The sequence below is a fragment of the Schistocerca americana genome, chromosome 6 (genome assembly GCF_021461395.2).
Source record: "Schistocerca americana isolate TAMUIC-IGC-003095 chromosome 6, iqSchAmer2.1, whole genome shotgun sequence".
NCBI lineage: Eukaryota > Metazoa > Arthropoda > Insecta > Orthoptera > Acrididae > Schistocerca > Schistocerca americana.
Window position 1 is genome coordinate 7,687,280 of NC_060124.1, and position 14,997 is coordinate 7,702,276.

A 14,997-nucleotide genomic window follows, 5' to 3' on the forward strand; every position below is an offset into this window, starting at 1 on the left:
ATGACTGTATTTTAAATCACTTGATAGCTCCTGGCCACAGAAATATGTCTTGTTTTCATTTGATGTGCGAACTGTAAATGAAGAGGAAATAGGACATAAGGAAAGAGCAAAATCACTAAACACAGGTCACTATCCCCCTCCGCACTAAAACCCAGACTGCTCTGCGCATGTGTGAATGTGGCAGCTCGGGTGCGCCAGAAAAATTTTTCCGTGTAGCACGACTGCTTCCTGCTACTGCTGCAGTCACACTTCAAGTAGCCAGAAGCGGGAGAAGGCACTGCTCATTCGCAACTCAACTGTGCGTGTGCACGAGGCCATTGACAACTGCTCAAAACGAACTTAATGAAAACAGTTGTGATGACACACTCATCGGAGGCAGTTTGCTGTTATGAAGTACTACATATTCTTCATCCTAAATCCTTTGACACATTTTGCTATTTATCAGTCCTTGCCAGTCAAAATCAGAAATTTAACCAAAGACTAAAACAGTGAAAGATATGTAGAATTCTAAAAAAATCCTCGGGTTTTTCCCTGTTTTTACCAGGATAAAAAAAATTCCGGGTTTTTCCCAGATTTTCCGGTTGTCCCGGAGGTATACATTCTGATTGAGGAGAATGTTGTCTGCCATTTTATTGGACAGAGCAAAGAAGGTTAGATCAGTTAATCAGGCAGAACTTGAAAAGAGAAATGGATGGATCGAAGTGAGACACAGTGAATATTTGTGGAGAGTGATGGCAAGAAGAAAACAATAATGAATAATAATAAAACAAATAAATAAATAAATCAGATGAACCACTATGAACAGTGTCATGGACACATCACCACAGCCAAGAAAGACACAAAGCTACAACTCATTACAACAGTACAAATTTATATGTCTACTAGCTCCACAGATGTTGAAGAGATTCAAAGGATGCTGAAATAAAAGAAACTGTCTGTTCAGTTCATTAAGGGATCCAAAAGTTCTGTTGTGATGAGGGACTGGAATGCAACAGTAGGAAAAGAAAACCAGTAAGAGAAAGGACTGAAAGATGAAGCCAACTGGCAGAATTTTCCACACAGAACAATTTAATTATTTCAAACACCTGGTTTATGAATGCTGAAAGGTGTATACACAGAGTATAACTGGAGACATCTGCAGGTTACATATAAATTATATAATGGAGAGAGACAGATTTTGACAGCAGATTTTAAAATACAAAACATTTCCAAAGGTGATATTGACTCTGACTAAAATTTATTGGTTATAAACTGCAGACAGGTATGAAATTAAGGAAATGGGGTCTGGATAAATTTAAAAAAAAAACACTGGTTATTATGAGTTTTAAAGGACGCATTCAGGAACAAATGAATGAAATAGTGGAAAGGAACACAATAGGAAATGATTGGGTAGCTTTGAGAGACCAAACAGTGAAGACAACAGAGTATCAAATAAGTAAAAGAACAAGGCCCAGAAGAAATCATGGGATAACACATGAGATATCAAATTTGACTGACGAAAGGATAAAATACAAAAGCACAGGAAACGAAGCAGGTGAAATAAAATACTGAATGAGATTGACAGGAAGTGCAACAAGTCAAAGCAAGAACTGCTACAGTAGATATGTAAAGTTTTAGAAACACCCAATACTATGGAAAGCTAGATTTCCCTTACATGAACATTACAGAAGCTTTGCAGAAAAGACAAGTTGCTACATGAATATCAAGAGCTCAGCTAACAGGCTAGGCAATGAAAGGAAGGCTGCAAGGTATAAGGAATATATAGGAATGAAGACATTGGTATGGAAACAAAAGCGAAACAGGCTGAAGATGAAATGAGAGATACGAAAATGCGAGAAGAATGTTACCAAGCACTGAAAGACTTAAGATGAAACAAGGTACTTAAGAGTTTATGGAAACAATTCCCAAAGCTGTGGCTAAACGATTCCCTGATGATATCCTTTCTTCCAGGAGTACTAGTTGAGCAAGGTGTGCAGAACAGCCTCCGTAAAGTTTCAGAATGTACAAGAGAGGCAGTGGTGGAGGTAAAGATGTGAGGTTGGATTGTGCCTTGTTCTCAATAATTCAGTCAGTAAGAGTTTTGCCCATAAAATGCAAGGTTCTGGTCTTTAGTCTCAATCTGGCACACAGTTTTAATTTGCCAAAAAATTTAAAAACAGCACACACTCCACTGCAGAATGAAGGATTCATTCTAAAAACTTTATATTTTGTCAATGACACTGTAATTCTGCCACAAACAGTAAAGGAGTTGGAAAATCAGTTGAATTGAATGGATACTGCCTTTAAAGGGGTTATACGTTGTAATCAAACAGTGCTGAGGGAAGTAGATTAAGAAATGAGATTCTATATGAGTTTTGCCATTTAGACTGCAAAATAACTGACAATAGAAAAATTAGAGAGAATATAAAATGCAGATTGGTAACGGCACAAAAGGTGTTCATGGAAAAAATAAACAGGTTAACATCTAACTTAAATTTAAGAGTTGGGAAATCTTTCCTGAAAATTTAAGCCTTGTATGAAATAGAAACATGGATGACAGACAGGAAGAGAATAAAAGGTTATGGAATTTGGTGTCACAGAAGAATGCTGAAGATTCAGTTAGTAGAGCAGATAACTAATGACAAAGTATTGATTCGAACTGGAAAGTAAAGAGATGTGTGGCACAACTTGACTAAAAGAAGGGATGAGTTGATAGGACACATCCTGATTCTGAGGCATAAGGGATGGTCAGTTTGGTAATAGAGGGAAATGTGTATGGGGGTAGGGGGAGGGGGTTTGTGGGAGGTTGGGGTGGGATTTAAAAACTGTACAGCGATACAAGAGCTTGATTACAATAAGAAGGTTCAAATGGATGTAGGTCCCACTAGTTATGCAGAGATGAGGCTACCTATACAGGATACACTAGTGTGGAGAACTGCATCAAGCCAGCCTTCAGAACGAAGACCACAACAAATACGCTAGAATGGAACAATCAAAACACATCTTCTGTCATAGATTCCATGATCTTTTTTATGCCCCAAAATGCAATGTAAATAAATGAGAGTAAATGCAATGAAAATAAATGAGTTACCACACATACTAAACTGTTTGGCTCCAGCGATTTAGACTGCTTGTGAACTCCGTGAACAGTTCATTATGTGTCTTCTATTTCTTATTCATATGTAGAAATACAGACTAACATGTGTAGTGGACTGGATATAATATGTCATTAACAATTTAGTTCCTCATTCGGATAATCAGCCAGCATTCTGAAAGAATGCTAAATATATGATATGACATGTACTGCATGAAATTTAATCACATACCTGACAATCACGGGCCTCCCGCAAAGCTGTAAGAGCTCCAGCAGTGTCTCGAGCCCGTTCTCGGATTTTTGAAAGTTGTCGCAGCAGGTTAACTCGATACTCCAGACCTATAAGGACATCAGCTGATTACTACAAAAATCATTAATGAAACCAATGATATCCAAAGATGATTTAAAAATTTTTTACTTGAAATGTAAACTCTTAGTCTGCTCCCTAGAATTTTTACAGCAAGTCCTGGAAGATGGTGTCAAATTTAGCAGACACATGTGCATTGTTGCCAGCCATCTTTGGTGTGTATAATGTACACAATGCAATAACGTAAACACTTCTGTAATATTTTCTGTTGTTAATAAATAAGAATTTAAACACTTCTGGTCAGAATACTACAAAGTATGGTACACTATTGTCCGCCAATTCAGTCAAGATTAATTAATTCAATGAGTGCTTCCAGTCAGCCACTACTCTGCAGATACTGAATCGGTCTTTGTCAGAAGAAAGACTATGAATACAAAGACAAAAAACTTGTTACAATAGATGTGTGAAAAAGGGGGACTCACACTGACAATCAAATTAGTCCATGAACACATTGTCATCCTTAGAAGCTGTGTTCACAGCTCCCATCCTGGCAGTTTGTAAGTACATAGAACATTCTCAATGGGAGTGGCAAACTAGTTTCATCACACTGAACTGCAAAATAAATAAATCGGGAGTGGAGCATATGTTTGACTGCCAAAATCCCCTTGATTTGACTCCGTCAGCTTCTTTCCTCAGAGGCTACATATAACGTTAACTTCATTTCTTACACACACATAGCCCCATGTAATGCCAAAATATTTAGGTCACAGAGTCATTAAAGCAAAGGTAGCATAAAAAAATGCTGTCAACATGGTGCACACCCCACAGGCAAAGCAATATAATTTTTCCATTGTATTTATATGTGGAATATACACAATTACTAATAAAAGCCAGACCTGAAGAAGAGGAGTGGGAGGGAGGGGGGGGGGGGGGGGGGGGGAGGCGGCAGATGGCAGGTGACAGACTATACTACAACCAGATCAATCTTTATTTTATTCAGTCAAATTTTATAAATGAGATATATTTTACAGCTTCAACCACATTTATCAGAAACTGCTAAAGTTTTATTTATTTCCAACACCAGAACTGTAACTGCTTGTTAACACAGTCCAGAGCTTACACCACTTTAATCGCATACCAATGGATTGGTTGTGGAAGTTGGAGGACTGAGAGGTCACTCAGGCCCAATGCTGAGAGAGGTCTACCTGTTGTGAGGCTGAGAACATATTTGGAGTTCAAAAGTAATAAGGTATCTCAAACACAACAATGTCGTCTACAGGAACTATTACAGATTACGAAAACATTGATCAAGCAAAACCCAATTTTCTTTTCTCATTTGACACCTTAAAAGCCACAGATCAGGATAATCAGACAGATGAAGTAGTTCTTACCTTCTGAAGAGTATTTGACCATGTACAACACCAACACTTACAAATAAAAATACAATCATATGGGATATCAAACAAAATCTGTGACTGTAATGAAGAATTCTTGGTATGGTGGACACAGAACAAGATGAAAATGTTTACTTGAAATGCAGCGAACAGTTGAAACTCGCCAGTACTGTGGAATTAAACATTTTGTTTCAAATGCATTGACTGCCTCTGAGGAATAGGTTAATAAAAGCCAAATTTCTTTAGCAAACAGACACAAATAGCTTCATTGTTCTGCAAGGCAATTAATGCTTGACTGTCAGAAAGGTGGAAATAAAATAAAATCTGAAACTAATAACATATTTTAGCCTTTTGTAATCATGTGGCACACATCTTTCTGAAAAGTCTGAAACATAAAACATATGTGTTCGAGGAAATGTAAGACATGGGATTATTTGTAATTGGGAGAGCAAGAACTCTTCAGAAAATTTGCACTCTTTGTTGCCTATTAGCTAATAACTTGCTGCTTTGGGTGACATAAAATTAAATATAGGACACATAAAACCAATAAAGACAAGAGACAAGCAAGAAAGTACACATTTCTTCGGTCCTTAGCTACTATAATTTTTTTCTCTCCAATCTTGCTACAGCTTTACATAGCGTGCTTTCCTTTCTGCGAAAGAATCTATTTCCTCATCAAAGTTCATCAAACGTTTTGCTACATGAAAAATTGAAATGTCACTATCTACTACTGAAAAAGCTGTTAATACAAATAATACCCAAGACTGGTGTGGTTTCACGATCTGATTATGTCTATTTCGTCACTGTCTGCTAGATAAAACAAAATAGGCCTTTCTAATATTGCAGCATTTTTGTAACACACATCAAATAAACGAGACTGTTTTGGCACAAATGGTCATTTTTATAACACGACAATATAATTCATGAAGTACCAATATCAAATGCCTATTAGACCTACTACAAGCAAAAACCTTTATGTTAGGAAATAGTTTCACATTTGATTCATACGCACCAGTTTCTCAAGCATGAGATCGAAAAGTAATACTACGAAATTTTTCTATAAATTTGGAATCGTCTTATTCTTCCATAATTTGTGTGATGTCCCCATTTCTTCTCCTTCTTCATCCTAACAAACAATCTTGTCATAATCAATTCTGTAGCTATTCCTGCCATTGTCAATTCTAGGGTTAGGCATTGTTACATATTTGTACAACACATTTTCTGCATTACTTCCACAACAGAACTTAAGCAGCTGCTAGCCAGGGACTGTACAACTGGTCCTTACTAGTGTAGCGATCTGGTCAAAAATTTTCTGTCAAAATTTCATTTTCTTGGATACACCGAGAAGATAATATGCAATCTTTCTCACCTGTTATTCTTGTTAGTCATTTATTTCCATTCTGGTAGTCTGAATCTATGGATTTCGCTAGTAATTGTAAAATGCTAATCACTCGCAAACCCAATCAACCACATAATAAGACAGCAATTGGTATTCATCTGTTCAGCTTTACTCCGCTCAGTTCGTATAGCCCCATCCCCTTTTGCCTGCAGAAAGTTTATTTCTGGATGCAACAAGGATTCTCCTGACAGAGACATCGCATACATTAAGCACGCATTCAAAAATCAACTTATGATTCACTCATAAATCAACTTACAATGTGTTCAAAAATGTTAAAAACAAAAAAAAACAAAAAAACAACAGGGATGCGTTTCAAAATCATATGAATGATCGATAGATCAACGTGCGCTGGATGCTAGGCGCTTTGTGAAACAAGTTTTTTTTCCTCAAGAATATGAATTTAGTGTCCCCTTTTCCCAGTAGCATCTAGCTGCTTGCACAGTCAACAGCCACATTCCTATAGCCAGAAGTGGGAGAACCTACAACTCAAATGTGACTCAACTGCACATGCGCATGAGCCCACTCGTAACTGCTAAAACAAATCTAACGTAAACATCATCGGAGGCAATTTGTTGTTATGAAGCATTGGATAGCCTTCCTGAAGCCTTTGACACATTTTGCTGTTGGCAGGCGTTTGCATGAGCACTGTGTGTCGTTGTTGTATATGGCGCACTTCCTTTGAAATTTAAGTTATTTTCGTTTGTTTTTTTTCTCTCATTTATGTTTTATGGTTGAAGCATTATCCTGCAATAGCGGGATACAGTAATTTAACTGAAAACTACAACAGTGAAAAATTCCCGGAATTCTAAAAAACTCCCGGGTTTTCCTGTTTTCTCACTGATGAAAAAATTACTGGGTTTTTCCCAGAGCATCCAGTTGTCCCAGGTCGTATACATCCTGTTTTTGCAAGAGATGACACTGGTAATAAGTTAAAATTCCTATAGCCAGACTGCGACTTTAATCCATATCTCAGTGTTATAAGTCCAGTGTTACCAATTGCTCCATGCATGCATAACTCAAAGAGCAACACAAAGTTTCAAATGCTCACGTGTGTCACTATGGAATTTAGAACGTATGAAGGAAATGAGTGACAAATTGAAACTTTGAGTTGGTTCATGAGGTGCACTGACAGCAGAATCAGATGTGTACCATCTGCAAAAGTTAGGGATCTGGGTTCAAGTCCCATTCTATCAGTCTTCTTTAACTTACCATACATGCTTATTTTTAGTCTGAATTATGCTATTATAGAAAATGGCATAGAAGCCCCTCAAATATCTGATTTAATAAAGCTTATGACAGATGATCAGCTGCAATTTGCATACAACTTATTCCCAGCTAAATATAGTTTTCTAACATGAGCTAAATGCCTCCACAAAGACACAAATTCAATAATTACTTCATAATATCATTATTGATCATTTCAAGCTTTTTGGGCATTAAAATACAATTTCTAGATACCATTTAAAGATATTAATTTAACTAACCTGCATCTACAGAAGCAGATGGTGCACCAAGCTCTTGAACAAGAATCTTCTCTGCCCGATCATGCTGACCCAATCGCGCAAGCAGTTCAGCCAGATCAAGTTTCAGCTGCCCACTGCTACCTTCTGCTTTAATCGCCTCTCTATAATAACTAACTGCTTTGCCATACTGGTGAGCCTTTACTAGTGTTTGGCCTACCTTGCATGCCAAAGCCGCATCCCAAGGTGAGCGTTTCAGTGCTTGCTCATATGCTTCTAAGGCTCGTTCTGGATCCAGGAGCTCATTAATTAAATAAAAATTTGATTTAAGCATCAACATATTCACCAGACAAAATATATACTGAAAATGTTACAGTGACAAAAATTGAAAATAACATTAAAATTTAATATTCTACATACTTACATTTAAAGACTGAGAAAACAGACAGCTGAAGTATTTCAGGTACTATTCTCTCCTTTGAATCCCGTCTCCTCTACAGGAAGTATGGGGTTTGTCACTAACTACCCACTTGACTGCAAGTGGCATGTCAGTGGCTGGTCTAGATGTCCTGTACAGGGTAGACAGGAACTAGGGAGAACTCAGTACAACTCCTTAACCAACAGGTATGAGGTGCAGTTTTCCACTGAACTGAAACTGAACCTGTGGGATTCATTTCACTTGTTGGGACTTGGTCCTGTGCTAAGTGAAGGCAAATGCAATAGTGTAGCGGTCTATTAATTTTTGGCAGTGAAAATGTACAACAAATAATGGCGCCCCTTAGGGAAATAGCAGAAAGGGACAGGAAGAAACACCTGCTGCACTCAGCGTGTATGCCTGGAAGCCTCATTCAACATGTTGGAGAGGCTATTCCAGCAGCTATTGAGGGACCAGGGTTTAACCAACAGCAGACTATGATGCACATTGGGACAAAAGATGCCTGCCATCTGGGCTCTGATATCATTCTTAGATCATTCCAGTGACTGTCAGAGAAGGTTGAAAAGACCAGCCTTGGGTGTGGTGTTTCAACAAAGCTCACAACTTGCAGGGTTGTCTCCAGAACTGATCATGGACACCGGGTTTTGATTCAAATGGAAGAATTAAACGAGAGCTTTCGAAGATTCAGTGACAAGTTAGGCTGTGACTTCCTGGACTTGAGCCTTAGGGTTGAGAACTCCCTAAATGGAATACACATCAGAGGCTGATGCACCCAGTGCAGGATGTAACCAACAGCAGACTGTGGTGCATGTTGGGACATACAATGCCTGACGTCTGGGCTCCAAGTTTATTCTTAGATCATTCCAGTGACTGTCAGAGGAGGATGAAAAGACTGGCCTTGGGCATGGAGTTTCCACAAAGCTCACACCCAGAAATGATCATGGACCCCTGGTTCTGATTTGAGTGGAAGGATTAAGCAAGAGACTTCGAAGCTTCGGTGACAAGCTAGGCTGAGACTTCCTGAAGTTGGGCCATACGGCTGAAAACTGAAGGGTACCCATAAATGGGTCAGGTGTGCACTACACATCAGAGACTGTTATCCACGTAGCTGACTGTGTATGGGTCATACAAAAGGGTTTTTTAGATTAGGCAACTCTCTTAGTCAGTAATGGAGTACTTTCTGTTTACAAAAAAACGAAGTAAAAGATTTTATTTTTTATCTTGTGTATGTAGTTGACAGTATGTTGAATTCAAGTTTTCAACCTCTAAAACCCTCCAGACAACTTCTTGTGGTTAAAAAAAACACACACACACACCAAGAAATTTTGGCACTTTTTTCAGGGTTTGCCTAATACTCAGAAACTATGCATCCTACTGAAAATGTTGTCCATATCAAAATGAAAGAGACTGAATTTTGTGTCAAATGTCCTATTTAAATGTCAGAACTGGTGCAGCTATTTGGCCACAATCAGTTGTCAAAGTTTGTTCATTTTTACCAGCTTGGCTAAAAAGTCGGCTCTAACGCCTGTAGCTCAAAAAACGGCTACTCAAGTTAAAAAAGTTGTAGAATATGAAATTTCATTTACAAAAGCATCTTGTTTTTCAGTTTTAGGCATAATTAAGTGTTCACACACTTGAAAGCCAAAGTAATTCCATTGTGTTGTTTTTCTTTAAGTTATAGTTATTCAACAAAATGAAATTTCCAGTGGGAAGAAGGCTCTCTAATAAGCACATACGTGTTCTCTATGCGTACCTTTTTAATTTTCTTCATTTATTTCATTTTTATCCATGCCTTAATTGGTAAGAGTTGGTTGCTAAAATGAAACCCAAGTACATGCTAATGGCCAACGTGTATCTATGTATGAGTAATATACAAATTTGAACAAATGAACAAATAAAAGGGTATGACAACATTAAAAAACAATTTAAATATCAGGGATTAACATTTTATCAAATTTCAATTCCATTGAGGTCATTTGAGAGACTGCAGCAGGTCCCGGTCCAGCATCCAATCTTCAGGATCCACTGTGGCACCTTCACCAACTTTATCGTCCTGGAATATATTTCCTATCTCTTCCTCATCCTTGTTGGTCCAATTTCTGGGGCGTTCTTGCAAGATAAGCCACAACAGTGTTTGCACATCAAGGAGCAGTTCAGTACAGATTTGCCATGTCCACATACTGCTGTGCATCCTGTTTTGCACACACTGGAAACCATATTCAGTAGCATATGTGGTGCTGCACCTTTTGTCAACATCACATGCAACAAGCCTGATAAGTTTTTATAGCCCCACTGGCATGGATCAGTTTTCTTCCTCATCCAAGATTGCACTTGATGGTAGGATTGCAATCAGTGCCACCTTGCTGCATCTGATGTTGGTGGTAGCTTTGATGTTTGAAAGATTTTGGCGGGGCAGACTTGAGAAAAAGCTCAAACCTGAGTGTGCTCCCTGCCGCCATTGGATAAGCAGCTGCAGCAGCAAGTCGTATACTCCTAGCTCACTCATTTGTTACATAGTTTAATTCTTAATTTCTTTGCGTGTTTTTGGTACTTGCATTGTTTAATTCATAAATTTCGAGCGTATTATAGTATTTGAGAGTTGTAGCATCGCGTTTTAGTACCTGAATAGTGTAAATTCGCGTAGTCGTTTGTCTACTGTTTTGTTTTGAACGGCCAGTGTCGGTTGGTCGCAGTCAGTGTGCTCCCTGCCGCCGTTGGATAAGCAGCTGAGCAGCAAGTCGTTTACTCCTAGCTCACTCATTTGTTACATAGTTTAATTCTTAATTTCTTTGCGTGTTTTTGGTTCTTGCATTGTTTAATTCATAAATTTCGGGTGTATTATAGTATTTGAGAGTGTAGCATCGTGTTTTAGTACCTGAATAGTGTAATTTCGCTTAGTCTCCTTCCGCCGCCGAGCAGTGTCAGCAGTGCGCAAGTAGCAGCATTACTGCATTTACTAGGCAATCTTGTATTTTAATAACCGTTTAAATTTTGTCGATTTGTTTGCGCTCTCTGTAGATTAGTTCAGACGTTCTTAGCAAAACAGTTTTTAGCATGGATAGGGACTGCAACTGCTGTGTTCGGATGCAGGCTGAGTTGGCATCCCTTCGCTCCCAGCTTCAGGCAGTGTTGGCTTCGGTCACACAGCTTGAGGCTGTTGCCAATGGGCATCACTGTGGGGGTCGGGATGGGGGTTTGTCGGGGACGGCCAGCTCGTCCCACGCATCCCCTGATCGGACTACGACTGTGGTTGCCCGGGATACTGCCCGCATTGAGGCTGATCCCTCACCTGTGGTAGAGTGGGAGGTCGTTTCAAGGTGTGGCAGGGGGCGAAAGACATTCCGGAGGGCTGAACGGAAAGCCTCTCCAGTTTGTCTGACGAACCGGTTTCAGGCTCTGTCTCAGGCTGATACTGATCTTCGGCCTGACATGGCTGCTTGTCCTGTTCCAGAGGTTGCCCCTCAGTCTGCAAGATCCGGGCAGTCGCAGAGGGTGGGCTTACTGGTAGTTGGGAGCTCCAACGTCAGGCGCGTAATGGGGCCCCTTAGGGAAATGGCAGCAAGAGAGGGGAAGAAAACCAATGTGCACTCCGTGTGCATACCGGGGGAAGTCATTCCAGATGTGGAAAGGGTCCTTCCGGATGCCATGAAGGGTACAGGGTGCACCCATCTGCAGGTGGTCGCTCATGTCGGCACCAATGATGTGTGTCGCTATGGATCGGAGGAAATCCTCTCTGGCTTCCGGCGGCTATCTGATTTGGTGAAGACTGCCAGTCTCGCTAGCGGGATGAAAGCAGAGCTCACCATCTGCAGCATCGTCGACAGGACTGACTGCGGACCTTTGGTACAGAGCCGAGTGGAGGGTCTGAATCAGAGGCTGAGACGGTTCTGCGACCGTGTGGGCTGCAGATTCCTCGACTTGCGCCATAGGGTGGTGGGGTTTCGGGTTCCGCTGGATAGGTCAGGAGTCCACTACACGCAACAAGCGGCTACACGGGTAGCAGGGGTTGTGTGGCGTGGGCTGGGCGGTTTTTTAGGTTAGATGGCCTTGGGCAAGTACAGAAAGGGCAACAGCCTCAACGGGTGCGGGGCAAAGTCAGGACATGCGGGGAACAAGCAGCAATCGGTATTCTAATTGTCAACTGTCGAAGCTGCGTTGGTAAAGTACCGGAACTTCAAGCGCTGATAGAAAGCACCGAAGCTGAAATCGTTATAGGTACAGAAAGCTGGCTTAAGCCAGAGATAAATTCTGCCGAAATTTTTACAAAGGTACAGACGGTGTTTAGAAAGGATAGATTGCATGCAACCGGTGGTGGAGTGTTCATCGCTGTTAGTAGTAGTTTATCCTGTAGTGAAGTAGAAGTGGATAGTTCCTGTGAATTATTATGGGTGGAGGTTACACTAAACAACCGAACTAGGTTAATAATTGGCTCCTTTTACCGACCTCCCGACTCAGCAGCATTAGTGGCAGAACAACTGAGAGAAAATTTGGAATACATTTCACATAAATTTTCTCAGCATGTTATAGTCTTAGGTGGAGATTTCAATTTACCAGATATAGACTGGGACACTCAGATGTTTAGGGCGGGTGGTAGGGACAGAGCATCGAGTGACATTATACTGAGTGCACTATCCGAAAATTACCTCGAGCAATTAAACAGAGAACCGACTCGTGGAGATAACATATTGGACCTACTGATAACAAACAGACCCGAACTTTTCGAATCTGTATGTACAGAGCAGGGAATCAGTGATCATAAGGCCGTTGCAGCATCCCTGAATATGGAAGTTAATAGGAATATAAAAAAAGGGAGGAAGGTTTATCTGTTTAGCAAGAGTAATAGAAGGCAGATTTCAGACTACCTAACAGATCAAAACGAAAATTTCTGTTCCGACACTGACAATGTTGAGTGTTTATGGAAAAAGTTCAAGGCAATCGTAAAATGCGTTTTAGACAGGTACGTGCCGAGTAAAACTGTGAGGGACGGGAAAAACCCACCGTGGTACAACAACAAAGTTAGGAAACTACTGCGAAAGCAAAGAGAGCTCCACTCCAAGTTTAAACGCAGCCAAAACCTCTCAGACAAACAGAAGCTAAACGATGTCAAAGTTAGCGTAAGGAGGGCTATGCGTGAAGCGTTCATTGAATTCGAAAGTAAAATTCTATGTACCGACTTGACAGAAAATCCTAGGAAGTTCTGGTCTTACGTTAAATCAGTAAGTGGCTCGAAACAGCATATCCAGACACTACGGGATGATGATGGCATTGAAACAGAGGATGACTCGCGTAAAGCTGAAATACTAAACACCTTTTTCCAAAGCTGTTTCACAGAGGAAGACCGCACTGCAGTTCCTTCTCTAAATCCTCGCACAAACGAAAAAATGGCTGACATCGAAATAAGTGTCCAAGGAATAGAAAAGCAACTGGAATCACTCAATAGAGGAAAGTCCACTGGACCTGACGGGATACCAATTCGATTCTACACAGAGTACGCGAAAGAACTTGCCCCCCTTCTAACAGCCGTGTACCGCAAGTATCTAGAGGAACGGAGGGTTCCAAATGATTGGAAAAGAGCACAGATAGTCCCAGTCTTCAAGAAGGGTCGTCGAGCAGATGCGCAAAACTATAGACCTATATCTCTTACGTCGATCTCTTGTAGAATTTTAGAACATGTTTTTTGCTCGCGTATCATGTCATTTCTGGAAACCCAGAATCTACTATGTAGGAATCAACATGGATTCCGGAAACAGCGATCGTGTGAGACCCAACTCGCCTTATTTGTTCATGAGACCCAGAAAATATTAGATACAGGCTCCCAGGTAGATGCTATTTTTCTTGACTTCCGGAAGGCGTTCGATACAGTTCCGCACTGTCGCCTGATAAACAAAGTAAGAGCCTACGGAATATCAGACCAGCTGTGTGGCTGGATTGAAGAGTTTTTAGCAAACAGAACACAGCATGTTGTTATCAATGGAGAGACGTCTACAGACGTTAAAGTAACCTCTGGCGTGCCACAGGGGAGTGTTATGGGACCATTGCTTTTCACAATATATATAAATGACTTAGTAGATAGTGTCGGAAGTTCCATGCGGCTTTTCGCGGATGATGCTGTAGTATACAGAGAAGTTGCTGCATTAGAAAATTGTAGCGAAATACAGGAAGATCTGCAGCGGATAGGCACTTGGTGCAGGGAGTGGCAACTGACCCTTAACATAGACAAATGTAATGTATTGCGAATACATAGAAAGAAGGATCCTTTATTGTATGATTATATGATAGCGGAATAAACACTGGTAGCAGTTACTTCTGTAAAATATCTGGGAGTATGCGTACGGAACGATTTGAAGTGGAATGATCATATAAAACTAATTGTTGGTAAGGCGGGTACCAGGTTGAGATTCATTGGGAGAGTGCTTAGAAAATGTAGTCCATCAACAAAGGAGGTGGCTTACAAAACACTCGTTCGACCTATACTTGAGTATTGCTCATCAGTGTGGGATCCGTACCAGGTCGGGTTGACGGAGGAGATAGAGAAGATCCAAAGAAGAGCGGCGCGTTTCGTCACTGGGTTATTTGGTAACCGTGATAGCGTTACGGAGATGTTTAATAAACTCAAGTGGCAGACTCTGCAAGAGAGGCGCTCTGCATCGCGGTGTAGCTTGCTCGCCAGGTTTCGAGAGGGTGCGTTTCTGGATGAGGTATCGAATATATTGCTTCCCCCTACTTATACTTCCCGAGGAGATCACGAATGTAAAATTAGAGAGATTAGAGCGCGCACGGAGGCTTTCAGACAGTCGTTCTTCCCGCGAACCATACGCGACTGGAACAGGAAAGGGAGGTAATGACAGTGGCACGTAAAGTGCCCTCCGCCACACACCGTTGGGTGGCTTGCGGAGTATCAACGTAGATGTAGATGTAGATGTAGAGC

The 14,997-nt window shown here is 40.7% G+C and overlaps 1 protein-coding gene across 1 annotated transcript in view; it reads right to left on the reverse strand.

The window, feature by feature from the left end:
• The window catches only part of LOC124619708 (tetratricopeptide repeat protein 21B-like), a 266,652-nt gene that overhangs the window by 75,370 nt on the left and 176,285 nt on the right, over window positions 1–14,997 (reverse strand). Inside the window, exons 12-13 of the mRNA XM_047146266.1 lie at window positions 7,658–7,934; window positions 3,306–3,412 (exon numbers count right to left, since the gene is read on the reverse strand). Of these exons, the coding sequence (XP_047002222.1) occupies window positions 3,306–3,412; window positions 7,658–7,934 (384 nt within the window). The remainder of the gene's footprint in view (window positions 1–3,305; window positions 3,413–7,657; window positions 7,935–14,997) is intronic.